Genomic DNA, 17109 nt, shown 5'->3' on the forward strand with positions numbered 1-17109 from the left:
TAGATTTCCACTGTCAAGTCCAGTATAGCTGCGCCGTTGACGTACAAACTAGAGTCCAATGTGGCCTCTACGCAGTCATTCCAGTCTGAAAGCTAAGTTTTAGGGAGATCGATGTTGATGTTCATGATCAACTGATCACACTGTCGTGCACCACCAGTTTTATTCGACTGGTTGGGTTGAGTGGAGCATTTGGAGTTCTCTGTGCAGGTCTCTTATCTTATCCTAATCCTCTTCGTCCCCAATGGGACATAAGGCTTCGACGATCTGCCTCCATCTGGACCTGTCTTGTGCCGCATGCTGTGCCTCGCCCCAGGTTAGGTTCATCTCCTTCAGCTCCGCTGTCACAGTTCGCCACCAGGTGTTCTTTGGCCGGCCTTGCTTCCTTTTCCCAGGTGGAGTCCATCGTAGGGCGATCTTGGGGATGCGCAGGTAGACGTGACCTAAAGGTGCAGCACTACGGGGGTCCAGTCAAATAGGCCTTATGTAGCCAAAGCAGCCGTTCAGTGGGCAACGACAAGGATATTTCCGACCGATGCAAAGACGGGCATTGTCTGCCCAACTATACCAGTGCTTACCGGGAGCCCAGTATGAGTCTCCAGCTACTGGCCAAACACTGAGTGAGATGGATAATTCCTTATTAGGAGAAACTCCCTTTTAACAGGAAGAAACATTTAGCAGAACCTCAGCACGGAGGGGGGACCCATCTGATTGGGGCCAACCAGGCAGAGAGATAGAATATGACAAGAGAGGGGGGCCAGAAGGGATGGGAGGAGAGAAGGAGAAGAGAGAGTCGGGAGCAAGAGGATGGATTCATACACGTATATAACATATTAGAACACATGCAGCATTGTACATGATATGTTCATGATTCCAAGAAACATAGAGGAAGGTATATAGGCCTACATGAAATATACAGAATGAATAGTCGATAAAAGTAGAGCGCCAGAAAGTATTGGTTATAGAGCTTAGTGGGTATACAGTGGCCTCATAAGGCTTGGCTTATAGGCAGAGCAATGAAGTATCAGATTATGGCAGTGATTGTTTATATTACGGTTAAATAGGCTGGCATTCTGTATGTATTGTCAGCGAAGTAGAATTTGTGCATTATAGTTTGGTGGGAAGGGGCAGCTGTAAGCAGAGGATTTCTGTAGGTAGAATCTTCACTCCGTTCGTCGCCAAAGAGCTTAATCCGTAGACTTCTACTAGACATATCAACGATAGGTCAGACAGACTATTTTCGAAATTCAAACAAAGTTTCCCCTAGTTCTGCGCAGTACCACGCGCTAATGGGCGCTCGAGACCTCGCTGGCCGTGAGCGCAGTGCCGCACGAACACGTCCATTTCATTCACCCCTCAGAAGCGTGCGCATGCGCTACTGTGCTCCGCCTACATTGCTGGACTGGAAGTTCGGAACCGTTCAAGCCAGTGGATATTCCTTCTAGGTAGGTTAAACAAACGTGTGAAAACAGCTAAAAGTTCTGGCATTTAAACATTACCCGTCTGAGTAGCCTCCAAGACAGCATATGTTTGACAGTAATGCCTCGTCTTAGCACAGTCTGTTTTGATAGCAAAAGTTAAATGCAATAAGCGATTCATCTAGCTAAATCAACGTTACCTAATCATAGATTTCTCCAGGATTAAGCATTGAGGTTTACTTGCAGATTAAATAACCATTCCGTGAATGTTACTTACTTGATTGTTATTGCTAAATTGGGTTACGCTACATCCTGTAACAGTAGCCTCCTGCAGATCTTTGAAAGACGTTGGTCAGACCCTGCCAGGTGTGACCTGGCGATTACTGTAGTCCACCTCTTCTGGGTTACACTTCTATAATTAGTGAACTTATGATGGTAGGTAAAGGATTCCCACTCAATGTAACATTTGCTTGTCCTTTATTGTCAATCAGGAGGACAACAGGCAAGTCATAAACCATGGTATTAAATCCAGTCATCAGCAAGTTGACTGGGAAGCTTGTGGTTCTTGCCAGTGCGTCTCCAAGAAGGCTTGAGATTTTGACTAATGTGGTAAGGCTTTTTTCCAGCATACAGCATCATTGATCAAAGCACATCACTTTCATTTGTATGATTTGTATTCTTCTTCTCCACTACATTGCTGTTGCAGGGGCTACGCTTTGAAGTTGTGCCATCATGGTTTAAGGAGACATTGGACAAAGCTTTATTTAAAACCCCACAGGACTATGCTGTGGAGACAGCCAGACAGAAAGCCCTGGAGGTGGCTACAAGAATGCCATATGTGAGTGCATCCCTCAGGAACATTTATTTTGTTTTCTTGTCTGGCACTTTATGGTGGCTACTACACCTCATGCACATGTGCTTTTAAAAATACTGATCTCTGAGAGCATTTCAAGAAAGACTAAGGCCATGTGTCATTTCTTCAGAAACACCTGAAAACACCTGACATTGTCATCGGAGCAGACACTGTTGTGGTAAGCTGAGTTAGCAGTGATTAGTGATTAAAATAAGTGATGTTAGTTTATCCTTCATTCTTCTCATCCTGCGTCCTCTTCTACCCTCCCCTCCTGCCCCCCAAGGCCGTGGACGGTCAAATTCTGGAGAAGCCGTCAGATAAGCAAGATGCGTACAGGATGTTGTCCAGGTCCTGTAATGTCCAGTCGCCATGCTGCATTCACTGTGTATTAGATATGGGGTGATAAACCTCTTGGCTCCACTGACGGTTGTGTATGTGTTTCGTTTACAGTCTGAGTGGGAAAGAACACAGTGTGTTCACAGGAGTGGCTATCGTGCTCTGTCAAGATCAAGAAGGTCAGCAAAGTGGTCAAAAGTACATTAATAAGTGAAACATATTGAAACAAGTGCATGTTATTTTACATGTTCTGTTGGAACCCCAATCCAAGATAATGTAATGTGAAAATCTGGTTATATGTATGTTAATTAGATTTATAATATAATTTTCTTGCAACATTTCAGTGTTTATCGCCTCAGTGCATGTTTATTGGTTTGTGTCTGTGTAAAGTGGTTGTGTTCTTCTCTTTTCTCAAGACAAAGAAGTTGACTATAAGGTGGTTGACTTTTATGAGGAGACAAAGGTGAAGTTTGCCGACTTGTCAGAGGACATGCTGTGGGAGTACATCAACAGTGGAGAACCAATGTGAGTGTCACTGGTCACATGATTTCATACTCATTCATACAGATGTAATGGCTCGAGCTCTTTGTTAATTCTGTGTTCACCCCATTCCCAAACTCTTCACTCCGCTCATCAAAGTAAACATTGAAATGGATGATTATGCCAAAGTCCACGAGTCCAAAAAGTTCACATTCTGCTAAATGAGTGACTGACTGACAGACTGACAGATTACTACATAGGCTGAGACAGATATAACAGTATCGAGGATGTGAACCAGTAGACTTTTTTAGTAATTGAAAATTGGAACAAAAAAAATGTCATTCTAAAGAGGATTTATGGTGTTTTCATCTAAAACTACTGAGCCATCTAGCCAACAGACTTTCTTTGTATACACCAACAACAGCACGGCCATTGTTTAAAAGCTAGATTGCTTGGTAACTATTTTATGTTGGCAATACATTTGGCAACGATATTTTTAGTGAATAGTCTAGGCATCTAGTGGAAAAGAGGTGTATTCATCTCTCCTAACATGAACATGTACCATCAAAATGAATTTGTTATATAAAGATGTTATAAAAACTAGCTGCCCACAACAGCATACCTCAAGAAATGTTAAAAACATACATAATGTTACTTTAAGGATTCAAATGCTGCTTTGATTATATTTTGTGGGAGTGTTTTCCATGCTGGTACATTCCATGTCATATCAACCAGGGGTTCCCACCTCAAATTTCTATTTTACATTTTATTTTCTGGTGGAAAATGAATCAATGTGATGGAGAAATCCCAAATATGGGAGGAATGGGGGAATTATTTATGAAGTTGCGGTATAACTAGGTGAATTAACATTGGAATAGCCCTGCAGTAAAAATGACTGTTCCCTGTCTGCTTGGATGTTTTGCTTATCAGGGATAAGGCTGGTGGTTATGGCATCCAGGCCTTGGGAGGGATGCTGGTGGAGTATGTCCATGGGGATTTCCTCAACGTAGTGGGGTTCCCGCTCAACCACTTCTGCAAGACGCTGGACACCATCTACAACAGCCCCCCCGCGAGCCCGGACCACAAGAGCCAATGGGAGGACTTGGGCGAGACCTGGCCCCTGGTCAACAGTCTGTCCAAATGCGCCGAGAATGGCGAGTTGGAGCCGTCGGACTCGGGGAACTGCGGCGCCAGCGACGCGGCCTCTGTCAGTGGAGCCAGCGCAAGCGCCAGCTGGGTCCAGGAGCAGAACGTGGTTGGGCCTGAGTCGGCATTGGCGTCGACGTGCGGCTGCAACCGAGAGGAATTCCCCCACAAAATAGTGGACCTCATGGATGGGTTCAAAGCCTCAAAGGTAGCATTGGAAGAACTGGCTCGTGTTAAAAGGGTTGTTCACCCAAAAATGAAAATACTCTCATTAGCTGCCAGGAAAGCCTTAGTCTCCTGTTCAGTGGAATGCAAAAGGAGTTAAGAAACAAAATGTGTTGGGCGCAACTCCTTTTCTGTTGTATGGAAGGGAATGATAGCCAGTTCTTCCTGGTCCCTCAAAAAGTTCTCAACCCCACTCCTTTTGTGCTCTACTGACAAGCAACATTTCTCTGGCAGATTTCCATTTTGGTTGTTATCGCTATTAGTTGTATTTTCTCCCCTGTGGGGCATGTTAGTCTCACCTTAATAGGAGTCAGAGATCAAAATGATAAAATTGTGCTTCTGCAGAAACAGCTGTATTTCTGTAGTTCTCAAAATTCAGGTGGAGTTCCCCAGCTGTGGTTTTTTTTTGAGAACTTGTAGAGGAATGAGAATGCAAGGCTTGACAGCTTTTGGTAAACAGAAGTGAACTTGTCAGAGGAGATCAGAAACCACCTGTGCACTTTCTGGTTTCTTGGTTTGCTTTTTAAAGTTTTAGAAAGCGTGTCTCTTTGCAAATACGTGATGTTCTAACACATTGTATGAACTTTGTGCAGAGTTTCCAGTTAGCAGCACTGCCGGTGTTGTTTTTCACGCTTTGTAGGTTGCCGTGGATACTGGCCCCTCTGTGGATTTCCTCTTTTTCTTTTTGTAGCAAACAAGCTCCACCTGAGGTGTGGGTCTATTTCCTTTTCTCTTTTGTTTTTTTCTAAATCAGGCCCTGTTCGCTGCATGCAAGCTGAACGTCTTTGATGTTTTGAGCGTGTCAGCGGACCTCTCGCCGAAGGAGGTGGCGGAGAGGGTTAAGGCTTCTGAGGAAGGGTCGGCCCGGCTGCTGGACGCCTGTGTGTCTCTGGGTCTGCTGGAGAGGAGGACGCGCGATGATGGAGACCACGGTCAGTAGCCCCATCGTCACGGTCATGTAGAAAGAGCTGGTATTCCACAACTCTGCTTTACTCATACCACGCATGTGCTCTTCATGTAACATGTTAACTGAGAGAGACTTAGTGAAGGGGCCTACATGGCGCACACGCACACACGCGCACACAGACACACGCGCACACAGACACACACACACAGACACACACATACACACTCTCTGTGCCCCAGAGAGCTTTCCCCTTCCCCCACCCTTATGGACTGGCTTGTGCAGAGCCACTAAAAGTGCCGAACAGTGGTCTAAAATCAATTTGTCCACAATCTCTTGGCATTGGTAGAGCAATTTTCAAACCTTCAATCTGTGTCGAACTGTGTCTGTGCATGTGATTTACTTCAGCAACTGACTTAATCAGGCCAAAGGTCACAGTTTAAAACAATTACTACAACAGAAATATGAGTAATTTGCTGATTGGATAGAATAGAATGTTGCTTCAGTGAATCAGCTTGTGTTGGAGCTGTCAAGTAAAGTAATTTCTTGGTAACTTAATAAATGGATACCCATCTCCCCTATGTTGTTGTACAGTTGTAGTATAGTATAGTTTCTGATTATCAGGCCCAGCAGAGTCACAGAGATTTGTTTTTCCAGAGGATGTATTTTCATGATGGCTATCAGAACATGAAACCAGTTCAATTAAGTGTTCTAAAAGAAAACCTCACAGACAGCTGCCTTTTGTCTGAGGGAGAATTGATGGAGATAGCGCCTGAATAAGATCAGTTGTTCAGCTCTTTTAACTGATTGGCTTCTTTTGCTAAGCCTGTTTTTTTTTTTTTTTTTTTAATGTATGTGATCCTCCATCTTGTCACATGTTGACCCTATTGTCTCTGATGTCTCATTGTGTGGGTTCCGCCAGTGTACAGTAACACAGAGGAGGCCAGTCGGTTCCTGGTGGCGGATAGCCCGCTGTCCCTCCACGGCTACATCCTCCACTGCAACGACCTGGTGTGGCCCCTCTTCTCCCATCTGGAGTCCGCCGTCAGGGAGGGAACCAATCAGTATGAGAGAGCCTTTGGGAAGAAGTCTGAAGACCTGTTTCAGGTAGCCCAACACATAGCTTAGCATGAGCGAAATGTGGAGTGTAGAAGTCTTGGCACTGCATATAGTCACAATATATATATTATATATGTATACAATATATGTAAAGGTTTAAAGGTGCAGGACAAAAAATAAATCTGTGCATTTAATATAAAACATGGTTAGTTTTTGCCGTTGTATTGGCAGTATTTCTGAAGAGGAAATGAATAAGACTAAGAATATGAATGTATTCATTTCTGTCCCACCCTTTGAATGCAAGTTATAGCGTTCTGACGCTGAAGTTTGTTCTGTTTTTGCTAATATTTCTGCAGGATGCATACTACAAGAAAGAGGAAGTCAAATTGAGATTTATGAACGCTATGCACAGCATCGCTAAAGTGTCTGTTAAAGACCTGGCCACAGCTTTTGATCTCTCCATGTTTAAAACAGCGTGTGATGTTGGAGGTACTCTTGTCCAATGCTTTTATTAAACATAATAAATAACTGAAAAAATATTAAAGAAATATAGATTAAGATTATTAAAGAGATCCATTCAAGGGGGGAAAGTAAGGGACAAATTGACCCAAAAATAGTCCCAGTACATTACACCATATATCTTCTGAATCCCCAATGTTCTTAGCAGATAAGTTGTCTTCCAGCGTAAGGCAATTAAATGTTTTGGTTGTAGGTTTTACAAGTGTATTCCTTCCCTTTTTCATGTAACTGTCACATAATCAGAATGCGTTATATAAAAAGACATTGGAGTTGCTTGTAGATCCATGCTGAAGATTAACACATTCAATTTGTTTTAATTTGGTATTGTTCATTTCCCCCCTCACACATATTAAAGAAATCATTTTTTTTTTTTTTTTAATACTACACAGGATGCACTGGGGCTATGGCGTATGAGTTTACCCAGATCTACCCAGAAATGTCAGTAACTGTCTTTGACTTGCCACAAGTCATCGCCATGAGCGACCGTTTCCAGCCAAAAGACCAAAATGACAGAGTGACATTTGTTGCTGGTGAGTTTCTTTTCTTTCTTCACATCGCAATGAATGTTTATGTTGTATCCATGTGTTACCAGAATTGTACATACAATAACTATGGGGCTTCAGATGGATGCCTAAAAATAATGCTACCTACAGAAAGGTGTGAAAGACGAAATGTGAATTTGTAGCATGTTGCGGTTTTACTTGTATGTTCTCTCACTTACTTTAGCCAGTTCACCCGCTCTTGAACAGAGGGTGAACTGTGGTCTAGGTGGCCTGTTTTTTTTTGGCTGCTTTCAGCATTTTTCTCAGCAGTTTTTGCTGGTGGTGAGGACCCCTCAAAACAATTCTTCGATTTCTCTCGATTCTCTCTAGAACGATTCTGTCTCGATTCAGAAAAGTTCATAATCGATTTTTTAATAAAAAAAAATAATAAATATTTTTTTTTTTTTTTTTTTTACACATTCATTTTGTGTTGAAATGCAAGCTGCATCGGTTATTGCATTGTTCATAGAAAGTCATAATTGTGACAAGGAAAAACTTTTTCTCTAATAAAAAAATAAAATCTGTTGATTTTCTTTAATTATCAAACACAAAGTAGGAAGTGATTTGAGACTCTGAGTAGCAAACTCAAATGTTTTAAAAATCTAGATGCATCGATAACCGTTTTATCGGTTTAGGATTGATAATCGGTTTAGAATCGATAATCGGTTTAGAATCGAATCGTTGACCTCTGAATCGGAATCGAATCGAATCGTGAGGTGCCAAAAGATTCCCACCCCTACTTCGCACTATGGACATTGAAAGGCACATCCACGTAGTGTGACCTCTATGCCCTTAATTTGCTCGTAGTTCCTTTGCATACATTGCAAAACAAATTAATAATAATAGTACATAAATAATAATAATAACAGTATATACCAGTCATGTACTGATTTGCGTGTGTACATTTGCAGGCCTCTTGGAACATATTCTCACGTTCCAAAAACATGTTGAGAACAGTATCAGTAAGGCACATGGACCTGTTAAAACATAGGAATCACACTTTTCATGTACAATCCTTGCATGATAAATATGTGGTCAGGAGTTTGCATATGCATTATATCCTTAAATAGCAAATGCCTTTCAACATGCAGGTTCAGGTCATATGTAAAACATACATTTGTTTTCTAGGTTACGGTACATGAAAATGAGGGTGGGTAGAGCCCTTGTGCCTGATGGTCATCTACATTGACCGACAAATCCGAATTTGAACATCTTGAAAGGCATACATGAGTCTTCATAAACCAGTGCCACAGTAACCCCCCCTTTTAGACATGATCCATATCTGTGTGTACACTGCCCTCTAGTGGAGAGGAATGCAACTTCTCAAAAACCACACTTTGCTCCATACAAACTTTCTCTTTCTCTTACTTCAACAGGGGATTTCTTTAAAGACCCACTGCCAAAGGCAGAGCTGTACATTTTAGCAAGAATTCTCCATGACTGGTCCCTCGAGAAAGTCCACCAGCTACTAGACAAGCTTTCTAAAGAGTGCAATCCAGGTAAGACTTCAAGTTTAAAACAATGCTTTGCTAATCCTTTTTACGAAACTTGGTTACATGTATATCAACAGAGGGAATGTTTCCAGAAGTTCTCTGCATGTGCCTTGCGATATATAACTATATGCCGATAACGTAATATAACAATATGAAACAGAAATGTTCTTGAATGTTCCCATTATAAAATGCTGCAATTCCCTTGGATGTTCTGAAACATCGTTGGCATCGTAGTTTCAGCTAAAAGCTGTCATATTCATTTATTTCTGTCAAACTGAACCTCTAGACCTACAACATCATTTTTTTCATAATGCAAGCCAATGTTAAAAAATACTGTTTAAAGCAAAGCATTACTGTAGATCTAAAAGGACTGAAACTACTGCGCTAAATGGACAATGTAAAGATACCACCGACAGACCGAATGCTATTACAAGTCAATTGAGTGTGAGTGTTGAGTCAATTTAATGTAGAATCTGCAGTGGTATGCGGTGTGTCAACCTATGCACCCAATGCTTTAAGGCCTCACTTACCTCCATGCTCAAGGTTTAAGGTACAGGCCTATTGCGAGACTGTGCTTTTCACATCATAAGTCCATAATGCCTGCTCATCCTCTGGATGTCAGAGGCACTGTGAGGTTGGTGTGTGTCCCAGTCACACTCCTCTGGGCTGGACGTGCTCAGGGTTATCACGCATTAGAAGCACGTTTCACTGCACACATGAATCCAGTTGATTTGAATGGTGTTACTCTTCCACCTCCTGATACAGTTTATCATTTGAGAGGAGACTCATGGTGAATGTGTGCTAATTTGTCCATTTTAGCATCTGAGTCATATAGTCAAGCACTAGTGACTTAACTCTTAGCTTAAGTCGACAGTACGATTCTGTCTGGGTGCCCCAGGGGTGCTACACAGCCTGCATGTCTCCCCACCCTGCCAGAAACAAATCTTCCACGTGTAGAGAGTGGAACTGTTCCTCTTTATTTAGCGTAAGATATATTATTTCTATGAGATACTGTGCTGTATCATATTGAACCTCAAAGTGAAGGAATAAATGGAATGGTTTTATTTAGTGTATGGATATAGATAACAAAATGGTACTGACTCACACACACACACACACCCTTTCCCCTCTGGCTCTCTGTCTGACTTTCTCTGTTCATGGCTTTCTGAGACACTCCGACACACACACACACACACACACAAAATGGTGGCCAAGCATTGAGTGTGGCGTACATGTGCCCCCTTACCCACCTGGTGGCCCCTGTCACCCTCCCCCCAGGCAGCGGCGTGCTGGTTTGCGAAATCCTCCTGGACGAGGAGCAGAGGGGTCCAAGCCGGGCCTTCCTGCAGGCCCTGAGCATGACCGAGGGGTCGCAGCGGAGCGCCTCCCAGTACACCCTCCTCCTCGGCCAGCATGGCTTCACCCAGACCCACCTCAAGCACACGAACAACCTCCTGGATGCCGTGCTCTTCGTCAAGGAGTGATGATGATGATGATCAACTGGCCCTCCTTTTTCTCAAACTCAAGCAGATCATCTTGAGCTCCCTTAACTGAGCCCAGTGACTAACGATGATCTCGTTATGAGTTGATCCGTGTTGTTTTTTTCTAGCTCTGTGTGTGACAACACTACTTGCAGATTTCTCTTGTTTTTGTAATTGAATTGTAAATAATCATACTAATTTAATGATCACTGATAAATTGTTCTTATAGCAAATAATGAAATAAATCTATTTTTAATCCCACTTTGGCCTCTGCATAGTCATTTGTGACGGTGTTCTGTTGAGTGAAACCCCCATCCTTCCATCTGGTATTTGTGTGATTGTGTGTGTGTGGGTGCATATGTACTGCACCTGACCGTGACCACACCACCCTGTTTTTTAAATGGCAGGCTGCCATGTTCTCCTGGCTGAGACCTTGCTGGATGAGGGCAAACCCAAGGTGAGCCGCGCCCAGCTGCAGTGTCTCAACATGCTGGTGCAGACGGAAGGCAGAGAGAGGACTTCAGACCACTACAGAGACATCCTGCTCTCCTCTGGATTCCACCTGCTGAGAGTCCATTACACAGGGAACCTTCTAGATGCTATGTTTTGTATAAAGACTTAATGATTTCAGCGGAGCATAAACATCAACTTTTTAATGATTTCCTTTTTTTGTTTCAATGTCATTTGTGGGTGAGCATGCATTGGTAGTTCAGATGTGTAGGCGTACAGTTTAGTTAGGGAAAATATAACATAGGTTCTATTTGACAATGTATGAATAATATTAAGAATGGGAAAATAAAAAGAAAAAATCAGATAAAGAAATAACTACATAAACTCGTATTTCTTGTGACCCTCGGTATTGAAAATGCTATGCTATGACTACGCAGTTTTCATCATAAGATGTACCAATGGCTGGGCGAAACCACTGATCTCTCCGCATCTCGCGATAATTGGGGGATGCTTCGCAAGCACGAGTTCTCCCATTTTGTCGGATGAGAGCGGAGTCTGCGCAGAACAACATCTGCATCCCAGCGCCCCATCACCTGCCCTTTGCCGGTTTTAGTTTCAACGCTGCTGCATTCTTAAAGCTCACTACATCGTAGAATACCTGCCACCATGGGGGACGCAGCTATATCTTTTGCGAAGGACTTTTTGGCCGGCGGAATCGCCGCTGCAATTTCTAAAACTGCAGTTGCACCTATCGAGAGAGTGAAATTGCTATTGCAGGTGAGAACATAATGTGCCCGATACCAATATGTTTTATTTTTGACGTCTAATGACTCTGTTAGCCATATGTATTTAAATATCACCTGATTTTACCCATACCATGGTTCATTTTGTGCAGATGAATTGAGTGTGTCGGTGTTCCGAATTTCTCCTTGGGAGGCCATATTGAAGTCCTCTGCATGCATCATCCCTGCATCCCTTTAGCATCGTCTGTGTGCTGCTGATGCTGGCTGCAAGGCCTGCCTGCACACACTGCGTGATACCTAGCCTACTAAGTTACTCGAGCCTGATGTAGAATGCGTTGTGTATTGGTTTATGAATAAAGTAGGTATAGTAGCCCACGATAGCTTGTATGATAAAACACAAAATTGCCATCACTTTAAATGGGTAGATTGAACAACAACGATTGCGTGGTTCATTAGATAAACTGCTAATGTTAATCTAGCTTGCACATCTGCAACCTTGCTTTTCCGCGGTCATCATCTGCAATGCCTACACATTTTGTGGCAAAGTCTCCGACGGTCGTCGTACGTTAACATTTTTTGACCCAAGGTTAGAATTAGAGGACACGTCGTGGTGGATGCCAGTTGTCGCACATTTATTCGAGCAGTGTTGATTGGATGTTAAAAGCCAATGAATCTGGACATTTTGTCTGACATTAATAAACGACAGTTCTAGGCCTACTGAAACCGTGGGAAAATATATACTTCTATGGAGATGGAACTCGTGCATTTCAGAGGAGACTCGGTTGGTCTTCTTGCCCTTCAGCATTTTTAACCTCACCTGTCTTCTCTCGCAGGTCCAACATGCCAGCAAGCAAATCACCGCCGACATGCAGTACAAAGGAATTATGGACTGTATCGTGCGTATCCCCAAAGAGCAAGGCTTTGCCTCTTTCTGGCGCGGTAATATGGCCAATGTCATACGCTACTTTCCTACTCAGGCCCTCAACTTCGCCTTCAAGGATAAGTACAAGAATGTTTTCCTTGGTGGCGTAGACAAACACACACAATTCTGGCGGTACTTCGCCGGTAACCTGGCGTCCGGAGGAGCTGCCGGAGCGACCTCCCTCTGCTTCGTCTACCCGCTTGACTTCGCCCGTACCCGCTTGGCTGCCGACGTGGGCAAGGCCGGGGCCACCAGGGAGTTCAAAGGCTTGGGTGACTGCTTGGTGAAGATCTCTAAGTCGGACGGCATAAAGGGCCTGTACCAGGGATTCGGCGTGTCCGTGCAGGGCATCATTATCTACAGGGCGGCCTACTTTGGCGTCTATGACACAGCGAAAGGTAAAATAGGACATTGAGTATCTCCCAAGAGAATGTAGCCTTCACCAAGAAGGACCTAATACATTGTAGAAAAACACTTCTAGAACTCTATATTCAAACAAAAGTGACTAAACAAACAAACAATACACTTAGTTGGTGGTACCTCTGACATATTGTGAAGAAACAGTTGCCAGTGGCATAGTTATTTGTATTTCTGTTTTCCTTTTTTTAAGAAATACATTTTTTTTTGGCTAAAATCACAAGTAATAGGTTTTGAAACAGAGTCTGAACTTTTAGCTTTCCATGGTGAAGGGCCTGCTTAAAATGACACTCCCCCCCCCCCCCCCCCCCCCCAAATAGACAGACGTAGTCCAACAATAATCTGTTTAGCAAACTTCAACCTTAAAATACATCAGTGAATGGGCATCAGGGAATGAGGACTAAATAACATGTGCAACCAACTCCTTGAGTGTCCAGATGTATTGTCGCTTTGGAGGTGCAAAATTTACAAATTTGGCATCTAGCTAAATATTGCCCCAATGTGAGTATATCTCAGTTTTTCCTTGTTTAGTGAAACTGTTCGTTTTTGTGTGTTCAGGAATGCTTCCAGACCCGAAGAACGCCAGCATGTTGACCAGCTGGATGATTGCCCAGTCTGTCACTGCAGTCGCTGGTCTTACCTCCTATCCCTTCGACACAGTCAGGCGTCGTATGATGATGCAGTCAGGACGTAAAGGAGGTAAAGCTGTTGCACACATATTTATACTGCCCACCTCTCTAACACTCTTTCTCTGTTTGTCTGCCTGTCATACACTCACACACACATACCCACACACACAGACCCATCCACATTCAACCACCACACACAAACACACAAACACACACACACACGCAAACAAATGCACACACATACCTGCATGCGTGCACGTACTGACAAAAAATCTGCACTCCAACTTTGCACACTTGGACACACACACACACAAACTCAGAGAAACAGACAACCTATAGTCATTGAGCTCAGTAGAGAGTGCTGAGGATGTGTGTTTCCCACTGGTATCCACAACTCCAGTCCATTTTGTAAACATCCTCAATGGGGTCGCCCTCTTCATAATGAGAGTGTCTTTTGAAGCTGTGGCCTGTTGGTCTTGCCAACCCAACAGACAGACAGATAGACACACACACTTACACACACACACATACACTCACACACACACACACACACACACACACCCTTCCTCTCTCTCTCTTTCTCTCTCTCTCTCTCTCTGAGTAAGTCCCTCACAATGGCTGTCTTTATTTTTTCGCCTGCCCCTGCTCAAGCCTTTGTTGTCTCTCCACACAGCTGACATTATGTACTCTGGAACTATGGACTGCTGGAGGAAGATCGCCCGCGATGAGGGCGGCAAGGCCTTCTTCAAAGGTGCTCTGTCCAACGTCCTGAGAGGCATGGGCGGCGCATTCGTGTTGGTACTCTACGACGAGATCAAGAAGTATACTTAAGCTTCACCTGCCCCTCTGACCCCCCCCCCCCCCCCCCCCCCCCCCCAACACTACTCCAACCCATCCCAACCCACCTGGTAAGGAAGGGAGGAGAGGGAGAAAATAAATAATAATCACTATGACCAACAGCAGTATGTAGAGTAGCTGTAACCACTATAAAGTTTAAAGTTTAAAAGCTTTGACCAAACCTCCATCCTCCCAATGAAGAATGTGTGGGGTCCAAGTTCTATGTAGTGCTAGAGGACAGATGTTCGACCCGGTCCTCCAGTTATTTACCTGTGTATTCGCCATTTTAAACACAGTCTCATTTTATTGTAATATTTGTTTGTCTGTTTATCTGTCTTATTGCACTGATAATGGAAAGGCATTGCATTTATTTTTGTTTCTGAACATGACCCTGTCAAAATAATTAAAAAAATGTTGTGAAAGATTGTCTCTGTCCTGTTATTTCTCGTGACATGTTGGTTCTTTAATTGGCATGTCACTGTCATATTGTAGCGCTCAGTTGGAGGTGCATAGAACCAAGGAGTCTTTGAAAAACATTTCTAGTTTAGCGATTTGCACGCTGGAAAAATATTTCAAGCGTCAAAATAGCAGTTAAAAAAATCTATGAGCTAAAACATCTGATCCTATCAGTCTGGTTTACATTTTTGGCACTTTTGCTCATTTTTCACCAAGCATCCCAAAAGTGTGCCTGAGTTGACCATTGTACTGTTTGTTTTACTGTTAAACCATATTTTGAAAGCCTCTTAGTGACCTGCTACTGGCACAGATCTGAAGAACTGTAGGCCTACATTGAGATGTCTCCTTCCTGTTGTATCACTTTTTCTCCACTAGGTGGCGTCGCATGAGCGCCCAAAGCGTCCATCTTAAACTAATGGTTCTCAGACTGTTTTTCCAGCAGTTATTCTTTCACAAGGCCTCCAATAACAGGAGCACAAAGTATCACCCCTTAGACAAGAAGCGAATGGGGTGGTCACAGATGGGATGGAAATTCTCATTAAGTCAATCGCAAATATATCTGGAAGAAAGTGTGACGTGAAGAGCGTTTGGCTAGGGAGCGCGTTCTGTCTGTCAGGCAGGCTTACAAAAGTATTGAATATGACTCTTTAATTCACAACAGACCCCCCCTTCCTCCAACATCTCTCCCCCAAAAACTTGACGTCTGTCCAGACCAGCATTGCAAATAGACTTAAACAGGGGACGCACTCGTGTGCAGTCATGGTAACGGCACTAGTGTGGAGATTCTTAGCGACATGAGCACCATATTTCCAGTATTTTTTGTGGGGTGGATCTGCTCTCAAGTGTTTTCCCTCTCGCCGTAATGAGGGGAGTCATGTTTTCTCGCTTATTTTCTTGTCAATCTGGCTCTTTGGTGGCGTCGAGCTGATTTTTATTAGGTGGACTCAAGTCTCGGAGAGGAGAACGCACAAGTCAAACCGGGGACATTTTTAGACTGCTTGTCATGGTAATTCACATTTTGCATTGAAGGGTAATTTCAGCGTTGTGAGTCTGCTCGTGAAATTGTGTGTGTTATGGCAAAACATCAAGACCGTGTGCATTTATTTAATAAAGCAAATATCTCATCAGGCGGAGAATTCAGAAGTAATTCTTCAACAGCTACTCGTATTCCTTCCCATGTTGTCTTGCTCAGATAACATTTTGTATTTAGGCCTACTTGGCAAACTGTGATTGTAAGTGAAACCTTACATATGCTACACATCTGACGGTAGAAAATAATATCCTCCCTCACACATGTACTTATTTCTACGTGGGTAGTCAGTCCTCTGGATCCAATGAAAACCATGGATGGCGTGGGCCTATATAGTCATATATCACAGGAGCATGGTATGTATAAATCCACTCAAGCCTCTCATGGCGGTAAACCTTTTGGGGAGTACATGAGTTGAGTTTTACCCAAGAACGAAACTTATGGATGAGGCAAACACGGAATTTGCCAGAACGAAGGGGTCTAGTGATCACACATGCGTCATTACAGCTGTGCACGCTGGTGTTTTGTTTACCAGTAACAACAGAGTGCCTCTCTGCACGTCTTTGTAATGAAACCCAGACAAGTCAATCAAGTTAACAGAGATCAAAGGCCAATGTAATTTACTGAAATGACTATAATATGGAGCAATCTTCTGTAACACGATCCCCTTCTCCAAGACTCCCAGTGTACTGTACATGTCAGTTAGATAAAAAGTCCTTTTCTTCAAATGCAGCTTTGACAGGCATTTTTAAATCCCCACCTGTAAGTAATTATAATAGTAGTGTTAAGTACTTTGATATTAAAATGACTGATTTAAACCCATTTGCTGCTCTCAGCAGGAAACCAATGACCACTTCCATGTGTTGATACTGTGGCATGATGAATCATAGCTGAGGTTTGAAGCAAGATAAAGGCATCACTGAGTGTCCAAAACTTCTTTTTTTTACCGTATATTACAGGGTACATGATATGACCATACATTGTATTATTTTGACACATCTGTACCAGATGTTAAGCAGGAATGCATCATTTAGGATGGAACACAGAAGAACAAAGTCCAAGTTTAGGCTATATATAACCAAAAGGGAAGTCATGCTCAAATACACATCAAAAATCACTTTCATATTTCAAAACATCCAAATACTCAGCAACATTTCTGTGATGTTAAAACA

At 43.0% G+C, this 17109-nt stretch overlaps 2 protein-coding genes across 3 annotated transcripts; both read left to right on the forward strand.

Annotated features, from left to right (window-relative positions):
- The first annotated feature begins 1342 nt into the window (after nt 1-1342).
- Nucleotides 1343-11281, forward strand: asmtl (acetylserotonin O-methyltransferase-like). Of its 2 annotated transcripts, none has more exons than XM_031586838.1 (14): nt 1343-1442; nt 1907-2024; nt 2122-2253; nt 2399-2446; nt 2552-2616; nt 2719-2783; nt 3021-3129; nt 4015-4438; nt 5210-5387; nt 6282-6466; nt 6775-6907; nt 7327-7467; nt 8856-8978; nt 10861-11281. In XM_031586838.1, exons 2-14 carry the CDS (start codon nt 1932-1934, stop codon nt 11073-11075), a joined length of 1911 nt encoding a protein of 636 aa, XP_031442698.1. In that variant the 5' UTR covers nt 1343-1442; nt 1907-1931; the 3' UTR covers nt 11076-11281. The 2 variants fall into 2 exon arrangements, with proteins under 2 accessions (XP_031442698.1, XP_012689509.1); XM_012834055.3 differs by lacking the exon at nt 10861-11281 and adding an exon at nt 10251-10714 and having other exon boundaries at nt 1344-1442.
- Nucleotides 11282-11422: 141 nt separating this feature from the next.
- Nucleotides 11423-14873, forward strand: slc25a6 (solute carrier family 25 member 6). Its single transcript, XM_012834054.3, has 4 exons — nt 11423-11680; nt 12480-12966; nt 13544-13684; nt 14288-14873. Exons 1-4 carry the CDS (start codon nt 11570-11572, stop codon nt 14443-14445), a joined length of 897 nt encoding a protein of 298 aa, XP_012689508.1. The 5' UTR covers nt 11423-11569; the 3' UTR covers nt 14446-14873.
- The last annotated feature ends 2236 nt before the right edge of the window (nt 14874-17109 follow it).

This window comes from Clupea harengus, chromosome 2 (genome assembly GCF_900700415.2).
Source record: "Clupea harengus chromosome 2, Ch_v2.0.2, whole genome shotgun sequence".
Classification (NCBI taxonomy): Eukaryota; Metazoa; Chordata; class Actinopteri; order Clupeiformes; family Clupeidae; genus Clupea; species Clupea harengus.